Below are 13,313 nucleotides of genomic sequence, written 5' to 3' on the forward strand. Positions count from 1 at the left end.
GTCTTACCAGTAGGTTAAGGAAATGTGTACAGTACACTTTCTCTTCCTACTACAGTTGTAAGAAGCATTGTGACCACCCGCTGACCAGTCAGCACAGCCAAGATGAAAGTATACATTAAGTTTGTAAGATTTGGGAGAAGATTATGATTCTCAGAGAGCGAACTGAAGAAAACTAGTCCTCTGCGAGATCATCTAAGCCTGTGAAACTGCTCAAGACATTTTGCCTCTCATGCAAAATTAAATGACACCTTCTGTCAGTGAGAAAAAAAATCACAATGAATATTTAATGCCGTAAGGGAGGCCTGGGGGAGTGTAGCCAGTGTTTAAATAAGGCCATGTGCAGAAGAGCTGTCTCCACATACAGTAGCGCTCTGCCACACTCAGAGAATAAACATTTCAGTGAGATTTCATTCACTGTAACAACACAGCTCACTCCATTTTTAATTCAGGCTATGTTCCTCTAATGGTGGGTATTTAGAGAAGACGTCGGAAATGCACAGAGGCTCATTTGACCCAAACTAACCTCCTTCTACAAAATCTTGTACACACACGTAGCGGAAATAGAACATACTGGCCAGACAAACTCTGAAGTGAAACTGAGCAAGTTTCTGCACTTTTTTGCACCAGTGCAAACAACACACACATCCCCACTGTGATCTGGTCCTGTTCTAGATCTCTGTGTGTTCTGGAGTGTGTGTGTGCCTTGGGCAGGCTTCTGGGACGCTGCCAGCTCCCCGGCGAGGCGAGGCACGCTGTGGTGCGCCGCTTGTGATTGGTTTGGCTACCTGCCTAATGAATAATAAAGCCTGCGCTGATGTTGGGCCTGATCAAACACAGCCTAATTGCCAGGCACACATTTATACCCTTGTATGTACAAGGCATTTGGCTGAGCCTCATGGCGTTTTGTTTTGTGACAGGATTTGTATGGAGTAGATAACAGAGTGTGGCACTCGAGAGGTTTGGCTCGGCCCAAGTCCTGCTCAGCAGATTAATGAAACGCTGATTAACTCATCGTCTGCCACTGGCCAGGTCACAGGAATAAGTACCTTCAGACAAGTTCACACAAATGCACAAATCTAACGCTAAACAGTGCTTAGAGGCTTTGAAACCTTTAATGTTCATGTTACTTCTTATGTCTCTACAGGGTTACCTTGCCACATTATACAAGGATTCAAAGACATTTCTGACACAGGAAATATAATATCTCTCAGGTCTAAATTCCACCTAAGCAGGCTCAGAGTCATTTACAGTATTGAAAGGATCTACAAGGACATGATCAGTATCCTGACCTCAGTGCATCAACAAAATCAATGTTTTTCATGTTCCTCAAATTTTCTACAGAAATCTGCTTGTAGTGCTTCCAGACTTTAAAGCAAATCTGACTAACTGGTCTACTGTGCTGTACTGTAGATGCATGTAGAGGTCTATGAGTATGCCTCATGTAGATGCATGTAGAGGTCTATGAGTGTGACTATAATCCCAAACATAATCCCATACCGTAATGTCCTCTTAGACCATTTTATTAATCAACTCAATCTCATTTCTTTGTCAGATTTCGGTATTACAATTTTAAGCTACAAACCTCATCACCATAAAGTGTCATCATTATCACATACTCCATGTAAATGACCACAGAGTAGCCTTCATGTCCAAATCAAAGTGAAGAACCTGAGCTTGTTTCTGAGATAAAAATGCAGAATGTGTCTATAATTATACCATTAGACATAAATGCATGTCACTTCTTAGGAGAAACATGATAATACCAAAATAGTTTGGTTTCTGATGACATCATTTCCAAGCTGTTGTGTGTGGATACATGACATTTTTAGATCCCTGCTCGGTGCTCATGTGACTCATCCACTGAAGCCCCTCTCCCTGCCTGCGCCTGGGCCTGTATCTAGCAGACCCCCCTCCTGACACACACCTTTCACTTGGCAGTCAAGTGGCCTTACCTGGAGGCGTCGAAGCTGTCGTAGGAGCCCACTGTGTAGTGTCTGAAGAGCTTCTTCTTGTCGCTACGGTCTGTTCTGCTCACTGGGAAATAAATGAGAAAGGTGGTTTCAGTGAATAGTGAAAAAATACGTTGTTAATCACAAATGACCCTCAGTGACACTGTCAAACCTACGAATTCTGTACACCTAAGTGACAGGTTGCAGTGGTCTGACTAACTTCCTCTGTACATATTCACGCACAGTATATTCAAATGATCAGGAGAAAGAAATCATCATGGATGTTTGTCAAGCATCAGAGATTCCATGTTGAATTGTCATGGATGCAGTGCTGCTGAATACCTCTCTGCTCCACTTATCAATTCACACTTCTTTCAAGCCTACAGACTACCTTTATCAACACAAACACATTAATGATGTGCACATACACCATACTAGACTATAATAAATCAACAGAGAGTAAACTAATCAACGTGTAAGCCGCATAAGCAAAACACACACCAATTCTATGTTTTGTCTCATTTTCCTCAATTTTGCATGGTGATACTGCACTATAAACAATAAATTAATTGATTAACGTGAATTACTAGTTGAAACTTGCAAAACACTCACCACTCCCAAAGTGAACTGTCCTCTTGGACCTAACAATCACTTCCATTGGTTTCGCTGTACCTCACTACATCACCCTATACACAGTCCAGTCAGAGTCAGTCTCTCTCACCCCTCTCATCATCTCACCCAGAGCTGCAGCAGAGAGGCTGTCCTACCATTAGCTCTAGCATCCTAGCTATCACACTCCAGTGTGGACATCACATCATTCCATTGTCATACAAGGAAAAGGGAAACAAAAAGTGGTTAAAAAAAAACACTCGCAACTAGATCCATTCCATAGCAACTGTTGTTGTAGGGTCTAGAGGTTGTTTCCATGGAGATCTACAAATCAAAGAGGTCCCTATGAAGAGGACTCCCTATAGCTGGTTTGGTTTCCAAGCAGAGACGCTTATGTTTGTTCCTTTCTGTAGAGATTTCTAGAGGTTTCTATCACTCCACCCTGTCAGTGAGGAGCTCCATGTTCTCTGATCGCATGCTACTGAGCTCTGTCCCTTTCATATCATTCATGCATTTAGTGACAATGAAATGGGCAAGAGAGAGAAGCGAGTGACACAGAGAGAGAGAGAATGAAAGATTATAAATAATGAAGACTTAACAGGGCTTAAAGTATTGACGGATTACTGTGATTTTAAATCATGCATGCCAACTATACGATTGGACTTCTGAAACTAAACAAAAGCAAGCAATTTACACTATGGCTGCGTGCAATCCCTTTCAAAAGGAAATTAATAAACAACTTAAACCTTCCAAGAATTGATTTGGCAAGACCAAACATTGTGATTGGCAACCTCAAAAGGCCTTAGTATGACACTGACCACTAATCTCACACTTTAATCTTAATTAAAACCTATTGGCTATGTATTTCTAAATGGGTTTTTTTCCAGTTACCTCAAATATATTTTGAACCATGTTGAGTACTGTAAATACATGGTTGGTAATTTTTCGCTAAACTGACAACATGGATTCTGTGTGAGGGAGTATTCTGAAGTATCTGTATGTCCCGACTAGACTGGCCACTGATGTGTGTGTACATATAGAGTAGAGTACATCCTCTCTGCATCCTCACCCGCTCTAGCTCTGAGCTTTCATCCTATCACTAACTTCATCTTCTTCCTGTCTGCAAAACACACATACACACACACCTCCCACACGGTTTTCTTGTGCCAGTTTCACCCCGACAGATTCCATGGAATCTTCCTCTTTGCAGGAAATATGTTCTAGCATCAGCACAGAAGCCTTAATCTGCTCTTATGCACTTCTACACAGCGTGTGTGTGTGTGTGTGTGTGTGTGTGTGTGTGTGTGTGTGTGTGTGCATGCATGCAAGTGTGTGCATATGTCTGCATGTCTGTTAGTTAATATTTTCAACACACCGACGTCTGCTTAAGGCAGTATGACTAAAGTGGATATTGATCTGCACTGCTCTATGGAGTAACCACCCACTACTAGGCTGTGAATTCTTGGTAAAAGAGTGCCTCTATGACAAAAAGGTCAGTCTCTCACAGGGTGGTCTCGACCGTCAGGGTGACCACAGCGAATGAAAATGGATCCTGGGCTGAATAAGGGTCTCATCACAGCATCTTTGTTCCACTGGCTGCATCCTCCTCAGTAAATGAAATGAGAGTACTGTACTAATGTGGCTCTCAGAGGCTCTCACAGGCAGTCTCAGCACAAACACATACAAATCATTCAGTTCACTGTACTGACATGAAAGAGGTCTCACAGATGAATTGATTGTGAATGCTTGAAAATAATAAAAACTGCTGGCTGTAGAAGAAGCTTTCACTGAAGAAACAATATGTGTAAATCTACTAAATTAATTGGTCAGCAGAGTTTGTTTCCTACTGTGCATGGCAAGAAACCTATGGCAGCACATTCAAATGATAATGCTGCTTGTCTCCAGGCACAGTCATGCTCATAAATACTATACAATAATGTGTAATATAAGGCTGGGCGATATGGACCAAAAGTCATATCCCAATATATTTAGGTTGAATATCTATATACGATATATATCCCGATATTTTTTCCGCAAAGTTAGAGCTGTAAAATGAAATGTTCAGTCAAATATGAGTAGTTTTATTGAAAATTCACTACTCAAATAACAGTAAAATCTAAACATAAAACTGGAGTGCCTTTTTTGAAATCAAAGTAAGGTGCAAGGTAAGTAAGCAAAGTAAAGTGTACATTTAAATAAAAAAAATATCTTAAATAAAAAAAGCCTATAAAATAAAATAGGCCCATCTTTTTCTGAAATAAATATATATGAGAAAAGTAGCGTGCAGTTTCACAACAGTGCAGAGAGGGGAGCAGTGCAGAGAGCTCCGGTCAGCGGCTTGCGTGGAGCAAGGATCACTATATCGATATATGCGATATGGACTAATTCCATATCGCATTTTAAAATATATCGATATATCTTTTATATCGATATATCGCCCAGCCCTAGTGTAATATAAATATACCCATTTCCCAGTAGCATACTTTGACTTCCATCTCACTGAGCCATGTATGATGGTCTCTACCCTTCACTGTGCTTTCTCTGGTCAGTATCCCATCTGCTGTCTACTGCCGTCACTATCTACTGTCTCACTGTTGCATCTATTGTCTCACTATTACATCTACTTTCTCACTGTTGCATAATACTGTCTCACTGTTACATCTACTGTCTCACTGTTGCATAATACTGTCTCACTGTTGCATAATACTGTCTCACTGTTACATGTAATGTCTCACTGTTACATCTACTGTCTCACTGTTGCATATACTGTCTCACTGTTACATCTACTGTCTCCCTGTCAGGTAGGACTGTTGGACACTCTATGTGACATTGACATGCTTTATGGTGGTTAAAGGAATATATGCCTTACTGTCAGGTAAGACAGTGGCTATTTACAAACCACAGTGTGAAAAATCCTTTGTGGTTACAGTTTTTCTCAGTCGCTTTGGTGCTATTCTCACATCACTATTAACATTTGCACAGCAGTTAGTGCATTTCTCAAAACAATCAGTGCAAACTGCAAAACCTAGTGGATGACCTGCAAAAGCACGTCACTTGCTCAAAATGGATAGTCCATTCCTCAAAAGCACGTATTCATGTCAATGAAACTGTCAGTGTCATCAAAATGAGAAGTCTTGACACCATCGTTTATGAACAAGATAGTCAAATGGCTTTGTCATGTTTTCATTATGACAATTCTCTCAGTGTTTTCCAATGCAAAAAAAGGGCAGAACTCGGTGACACTACCTGAACATGCTCAAGACAGCACTATACACTACTTGTACAGCCATTTGAAAACTACAGTAAAGTTACACATTGCTGTAGTTAGGGGAGTAAGTGAGTACAAGACACTGAATACGTACATTTTTACTGTATGCTCTTTGCAATTCTACAGCATTGTGACAGAATTTGATAACTAGTTCAACAATTTTGTATGTAATGACTCAAGCAATGAAATGAAGACTATTAGTTTTATAGGTAGTAGTAGTATACAGGTGGGTGATCTTGACAACGTTCACTTTACATACATTTTAAAAGCCTCTTCAATTGTCTTGACTGGCTTTGTGGGCACATGTGAGATTGAACAGGATGTCATCACCACCACTGTAATCACAGCTCTGTCCTCTGTTGTCCTGTAGCTCCTGATTGAAATCTGGCTATATGCCAGCACATCTGGGCGTGTGCAGTAGGTATCCAATGCAATGTTTTGGGCTTTTTTTGCTGCTGGGCCGCCCGTTGCATTTGCATTTACATTTGTATTTTACAAAAATGTTGTAAACACACTCATGGCTTGCACCCTTCTCCCTGAACACAGGTGGGTTTGTTTACAAATAATCTCTGAAGGGTCATGTGGACTGATGTGGTAATATTACACCATTTCATACAAATAGTAGATTATTGCACATTTGCCGTAAAGCAATTTGTGATTTATGTGGGCCAGGGGAGAGTGAAGGCTGGCTCTCTATAGATGGGTAGGGTATGGTTGGGAAGGCATACCATTCTCCCTATTACAAGTTAGTTTACCATCAACATGACTTTGAAGCTGTTATATTAAGGCAACAAAAATGCATAAGATAACTTTATAATTGTATGGGGACATGCCTATTCAGACAGAGTCAGAGAGGGGTTGCATTGTGGAATCTATGCAGTGTAAACTGTTTACTTGGGGTAAACTGCTTGAGCTATTGATTTGATGTGCTTTGTGGATGTGTAGAAGTCAAAGGCTATCCTCTTGAGGCCCAATAAGTGGCACACAATGAGCTCTCAAGCCTCATCTACAATGACGGTCATACACATTTATCTACCTGTTGCTGAACTTCAAGTCTTGACCATACAGTAAATCTGAACATGGCCTAATCTCACTTAAGGGTAAGCCATGCTAATGACCTGATATTCCAGGTGCAAACAATTCCAGAAGTAAAACATGTGATCTGATGATGTTTTCCTTTTGCACTATTCTTTTTTTTCATTCACTCCTATTTCCATTTTTCCATCAAACATAATTAGTCAGCTAATGTTTTTATTTGCATAATGCTTGGGTGTGTGTGTGTCTGTGTCTGTCTGTGTGTGTGTTTGTGTGTGTGTGTGTGTGTGTGTGTGTGTGTGTGTGTGTGTGTGTGTGTGTTTGTCTGCTTAGATGAAGGTGCTATGTGTAGAGAACTTAATCTCAGGCAGGGTTTCAATTAAGGATGTGTTGCAGCATATGTGCCTAGGCATGTTAAGCCTGTGTTGGTCTCATTCAATTATGGCAGCTTATTCAGCTATTAGAGATATACGCTATTTTTCACGGTCCGATAGCCAGTTGTGGAAATAGCTGACTAATTGATTAACCTCTAACCACCATAAAGCATAATGCTGTCATGTATAATAGGCTAGCCAACAAAGAGGAGATTAACAATTGCTCTGAACTTTGTTCTGTGAGCTTACTGTAAAAGCACAGTTCACTTTAGACAACAAAAAAGGAAATAGCAGATGTGGAAAATAACTGAACTGCCCAACTGACAATGTTAGACAGAGTCATTCCCCCAATGAGACATTACAAAAGGGAAGGTGGACCTAGGTAAATGCATAGCTAGGTAAAACAAGCCCATTATTAGCATATAAGAGGGAGTCAAAAACCTATTAGAACACAGTTCACAATTTGTCACAGAACCAATACGTGATAAGAAGCACAACACCTTGTGAAGAGTCATATAAGAATCACAAATATCTCAGGAATAGACAAACAAAGTAAATACAGGTACACATCCAACGTGTTCTTCTTGAGCTCACTCAGAATTAGCCCTGTACTAACGAGCAGTACTGAAGCTCCTCCCCGATGAGTTAAGCAATGTGTCTGCAATGATTAAAACACACATCACAATCCCAGGACACATCAAGAGCGACTGTTCAAAACAGCTCGACTATTAGTCAGCCTCTCTGACTCATCCAGATGAACCGTACGAGCTCCCCTCGCTGCTTAAACCCTCAGATCCTTCAACGCAATGCAGCGGCCTTGTGCGAGATGGACACAAGGGTCATCATCGCTCAGGCTCAGGGCCATACTGGTCATCTCCTGCCTTTTACTGCTGATGGTCTGACTAAGCAAGTCTGATCTATTTGCATTACGCGCCAGTCAGGCGGACAACAAGATTTAAGATGAAAAATGGTGTAACGGAAGAATGGATGACATCACAGTGTTTGGACCATGAGTGCTCATGCCCAGTGAGAAGCTCAGTCAGCATGTGCACGCTAGCAGGGAGGGAGGGGACATGGGGCAAATACATGTATGCTGATTACGGTCTACTGGTGAGCACGGACATGCACACACACACACACACACACACACACACACACATGCACACACACACATGCACAGAGAGAGAGAGAGAGAGAGAGAAAAAGAGAGAGAGAGAAAGAGAGAGAGAACATCACCTGCGCCACAATCACGTACAGATGAATGCCCTCATCCCTCTATTTCCTCCTTGCTCTATCTGTGCAGACCCACTTCACTCTCCTGTCAGCTGGACTGCACAGGGCTTTCAAACCCACTCTGGAGCAAAGTCGAGGGATTTGTCCCATGGCTGTGCTTACTAGGTGTCTATTTCAAAGAAATGACCACTTGACAGGACAATTTTCACCGACAATCCATTTATTTGTTGCAAGCGGTCTGTCTGATATTCAGAGGCAATTCCATGGGAACTGACCCTTAACTGACCTGCATCCTTCAAACCAGAGCCTTTGCACTTCATGCTGCCAGTGTCAATTATGGGCAAGTGCAGAAAGGGATTAAACAGAACAGTGGTGAGGGCTGCAAACAATAGCCCTTCTGACATGAGCACTAACCAGCCTGAGCAGGGGAGTCTGCAAAAGCTAGAGATCAAAACAGTATAGTAGAACCACACGGCCTGCCTGAGCGATCGCGTCCTCAGGAAGTGCACCCAAACTGGGTGCATTACACGTCTTTCTCAAGGGCAGCGCTGTGCACTCTATGTCAAGCTGCTAATTATTTCTCTGTGAAATTTAGAGAGGCCTGCCACAAAGGGATCTCTCCTCAGAATGCCAACAAGCCTTCTCATGCTGGAGTCTGTGAAGCAGACCGAGAGAGAGTGGAGAGGGGGGGGGGGAGGTGCTGAGGCTGTTAGTGGAAGAGCCAAATGAGTTGTGATGCACTCACTGGTGCTGCTGCTGCTGTACAGTAGGAGATGGAGGGAGGGGGGCGTTCACCTTCATACACACAGGGTCAGACACAGAGAGGAGGGAAAGTGGGCCAAGAGCTCTATTAAGTGCATGTGTGTGTATAATGTGTGTTTGTGTGTAGTGTGCCTGTATGTGTGTGTGTGTGTGAGTGAGTGTGCATGTGCATGATTGTATTAAGAGTTTATGAGTATGTATGTGTGTGTGTGTGTGTGTGTGTGTGTGTGTGTGTGTGTGTGTGTGTGTGTGTGTGTGTGTGTGTGTGTGTGTGTGCGTGCATGCATGTACAGTATATGTGTGCGTGGTTATAGGCACGTGTCCTCAAATGAGTGGTTTTAGATGCACGCGCATGTATACATGAATGACCCACCCCCCCAACCCATCCCCCAATTCCCCCATGCCGCCAACGGGTATCCTAAGGGGCAGACTTGGAGCACTTCTGGCAGAGAGAGTCAAGCCAAGTGTGAGATGCCTACCTCCATCCAACCCCCCCCAGGGGTGGGTCATGAGGGCCGGGGGGTAAAGACAATTCCTGCCAAAAGTCCCAGAGCAAGAGAGAGAAAACGAGGAGGGTGAGAGAGAGGAGAGAGAGAGTGAAAGAAAAGAGAGAAAGAGTGTGAAAGGAGAGAGAGAGAGAGAGAGAGAGAAATACTCTTCGAGGTTAGAGTCCAACAGAGAGAGAAATGGGGAGAAGCAGAGTGAGTAGAGGAGGCAGTGGGAGCGCTTAGTAGAGGGCAGAGTGAGCGTGATGTGTTCATTACTGGCTGCCCCAGAGGATATGAGCGCACAGCTGAGTTAGCAGAGCAGTGAAAGGAGAGAGAGAGAGAGCGAGAGGCAGAGAGAGATGGAAAAAAGAAAGTTAGAGAGAGAGAGAGAGAGAGAGAGAGACGAGTCACGTGGCTCACATGTACGCTCTGTATGCCACACACAACACGGCATTGTAGCGTCCAGCACATGCCACACACAACACGGCATTGGAGCGTGCCACACAGCCTTACTGCTTGTCACTCAGTCAGCACAGTCCTCCAGCCCTGGACCTGCCCCTGACACACTCACACCACGGCAACACTGGACCTGCCCCTGACACACTCACACCACGGCAACACTGGACCTGCCCATGACACACTCACACCACGGCAACACTGGACCTGCCCCTGACACACTCACACCACGGCAACACTGGACCTGCCCCTGACACACTCACACCACGGCAACACTGGACTGCTCCTCTCACACTCACACTTGTACCAACACACAACACAGCATCACGGGACCACTCATACTCCCACACTCAAGCCACTGCAACACCAACACACACCAGCATGGACTGCAGGGCACTTCCCATAGCTAATACTAGTTAACCCTAACAAGGACATTAGCATATCATATGGGGAAAAGGATGAAATCGCATTCCGAAGGATTTTTTTTTTGCAATAAATCAAAATAATTTTTAAAGCACATATTATTGATAACATTTACCTTGGTGGGCCCTCCTGTCCCACACAATCCCCTGCTGATCTGGCCGGTGGGGTTCTGGCCAGTTGGGGGGTGGGGGAGTTACAGAGGAATAAAAGCCTGCTCTCTCTCTCTCTCTCTCTCTCTCTCTCTCTCTCTCTCTCTCTCTCTCTCTCTGCCTTTATTTCCATTTTTATTCTCCAGACCCAAGGAGATGAACAGTGCCACGGGATGCCTCCAGGGGGAAACAGCGAGAATGCATGTACACACACACACACACACACACACACACACACACACACACACACACACACACATACACACACACACACCCAAATACTCAAAAACATACAAGCAGATACATACTCATGCAAAGGCAAACACACACACACACACACATGCACGCACACACACACACACACTTACGTGGTCTCTCCTCATTGGGCTTGGCAGGGATCTCCTCCAAGCACTCCGCAGGGAACCAGCCCACGTGGCCCCGGGCACTGCCTTCCCAGTACCCACCTTCCCCTATGCTCAGAACTGGGGCGCGTGAGAGAGAGAGAGAGAGAGAGAGAGAGAGAGAGATAGAGAGAGAGAGAGAGAGACACGAGTCGTCAGGGACGGAGAAAGGAAATAGGCCACACTATAGTGGCAAAGGCAGTTCCAAATATAAGAGTTTCAAAATGACATTTTAAGCAGTGCTTTGAGAGTTTCTTATGAAAGAAAGCTGTTTGCAAAAAACTGACAGACAAACAATATAAAATAGTAATGGAGTAGTTACATTTGACTAAAACCATTTTTAAACTGCATATTTTATCCAATTCAGGAAATATGGAAAAAAACTGTGGGGTTCCCTCTGAAATCTGGTATCTAAAAAATCTAGTTTGACCTTACTTTATCTAGTTTTATCCCTCTAAATAATCAAAGGGTTAAAGATAATGTGAGTGATCCTGGAGGAGAAAGGACACCAGGAACAGTTTGTTTCATCTCTACTTCAGGTGTGGAACACCAAAGTCGTTGTAAGATTAACCCAAATGATTCATAATTCATAATTCATCCACAAAGTGTGGTTGTAACAGTGTAACATTAGTGTTCTTAGTGTGCTTATAAGACTGTAGTGGTGTGTGTATGATATGTTACCTTTGACCCTGTCGTTCTTGTACAGAGGGATCTCGCCTTCAGCCTGTGGCTGATACGAGTGCACCACCACAAAATGGCGGCCCGGAACTGCGCTGTACAGCTTCCGTCGGGAGCCAGGGCCATCCACACTGGTGTTGGGACTGCAGATGGAGAAGATGGAGGTCAGGATCCAACACTGATCATTCCACATAAAAACTCCACAAAGAAACAGGGAGTGCCGGAGCAAGAAGGGAACAGTCAAAGAGATGATGACCATGTCACATGTTTTTGTAATGTTACACAAAACTGGTGCAATGATCAATCCCCCACTCCACTACTTTTACAGTACAGTTCTACATAAACCAGGAGCTCAGCCATGCTACAGCCCTTAACCATGGCCATTCTCCCTGACTAAGACTAAGGCCTAGTCCACATGTACCAAACCGATCTTTTTTTCCTCCGTCTTCCCTGGAACCGTATCAAGAATATTTGCGTCTAAACGGATCCATCTCAACACGACTCAACACATTATTTCATAAATCATTTTTAAAGAAGGTCCACCTGTCTCCTCAGATCCTGGTCCACCTGTCTCCTCAGATTCCACCCGTAGGAACCCTAAATATATTACTGTTAATACATTAATTCATTATTATATTAATGTACATTACTGTTAAACTATATATCTATATACTGTTTATGCACCACCTGCCTATACTGTGTATATCACATTGCACTTTTCTGCTTTTTTGCACTTCTGTTTAGACACAAACTGCATTTAGTTGTCTATGTACTTGTACTCTGCACAATGACAGTGAAGTTGAATCTACTCTAATGTAATCTAATGCAGGAGTGAGTGAGCTCAGTGCAGAGCAAGGCTCCTCCCGGCTTCAAACTGGACTAGGGTAAGGTGCTGCCTCCCAGTCCTTGGAGCACCTTGTCCTTCTCTGTGTCCCTGTGGCGTTGTGAGGGGGGGACTCACTGAGGCTGGGCTGTGCTCCTCCCTCTCCAAGCTGCTCTGATTTATGAGATGTGTAAGTAGGCCGACGCGGTGGGTGGGAGCACCGGCCTACATGCTGAGGCTCAGAAGTCTACTGGGTCCTCCCCTCACCATAGGACAGGCCAGGGATGGACAGGCGTACAGTTAAACCTGATACATATGGCACGAGTGCTCCTTCACTACTGTTTCTTGAAGAGCAAGGAAAGCTAGATTTACATGCTAGAGCATTGGAGGGTAGGGCTGGGGCATTCTAGAGAATCCATTCATTAATCAGGCAAGCCAGTACTGAGTGCATAAATCAGAAATAATAGATTCCTGTAAAGACTTTAGGCTTGTTTGAAGTAGCACTTGAGGGGAAATAACACGATGGGTCACAGACAGAACAACCTGCCCTGAAATCCACTGTTAGGAAGCTTTGATCAGTGCATTTGTGGCTGTAATCTGAAACAGGGATGATCTCTGACACATGCGTCTGTGTGGGAGAGACTGTAAGGAGCTTTGCCACACTA

The 13,313-nt window shown here is 43.6% G+C and overlaps 1 protein-coding gene across 1 annotated transcript in view; it reads right to left on the reverse strand.

Moving 5' to 3' along the window:
* shank2a (SH3 and multiple ankyrin repeat domains 2a) overlaps positions 1-13,313 on the reverse strand; it is a 105,944-nt gene that overhangs the window by 42,454 nt on the left and 50,177 nt on the right. Inside the window, exons 11-13 of the mRNA XM_076287921.1 lie at positions 11,829-11,968; positions 11,115-11,228; positions 1,953-2,034 (exon numbers count right to left, since the gene is read on the reverse strand). Of these exons, the coding sequence (XP_076144036.1) occupies positions 1,953-2,034; positions 11,115-11,228; positions 11,829-11,968 (336 nt within the window). The remainder of the gene's footprint in view (positions 1-1,952; positions 2,035-11,114; positions 11,229-11,828; positions 11,969-13,313) is intronic.

The sequence above is a fragment of the Alosa pseudoharengus genome, unplaced genomic scaffold (genome assembly GCF_046254945.1).
Source record: "Alosa pseudoharengus isolate Yale_2024_CS ecotype anadromous, Long Island Sound unplaced genomic scaffold, YU_APseudo_1.1 YU_APseudo_1.1_scf_16, whole genome shotgun sequence".
Taxonomy (NCBI): Eukaryota; Metazoa; Chordata; class Actinopteri; order Clupeiformes; family Clupeidae; genus Alosa; species Alosa pseudoharengus.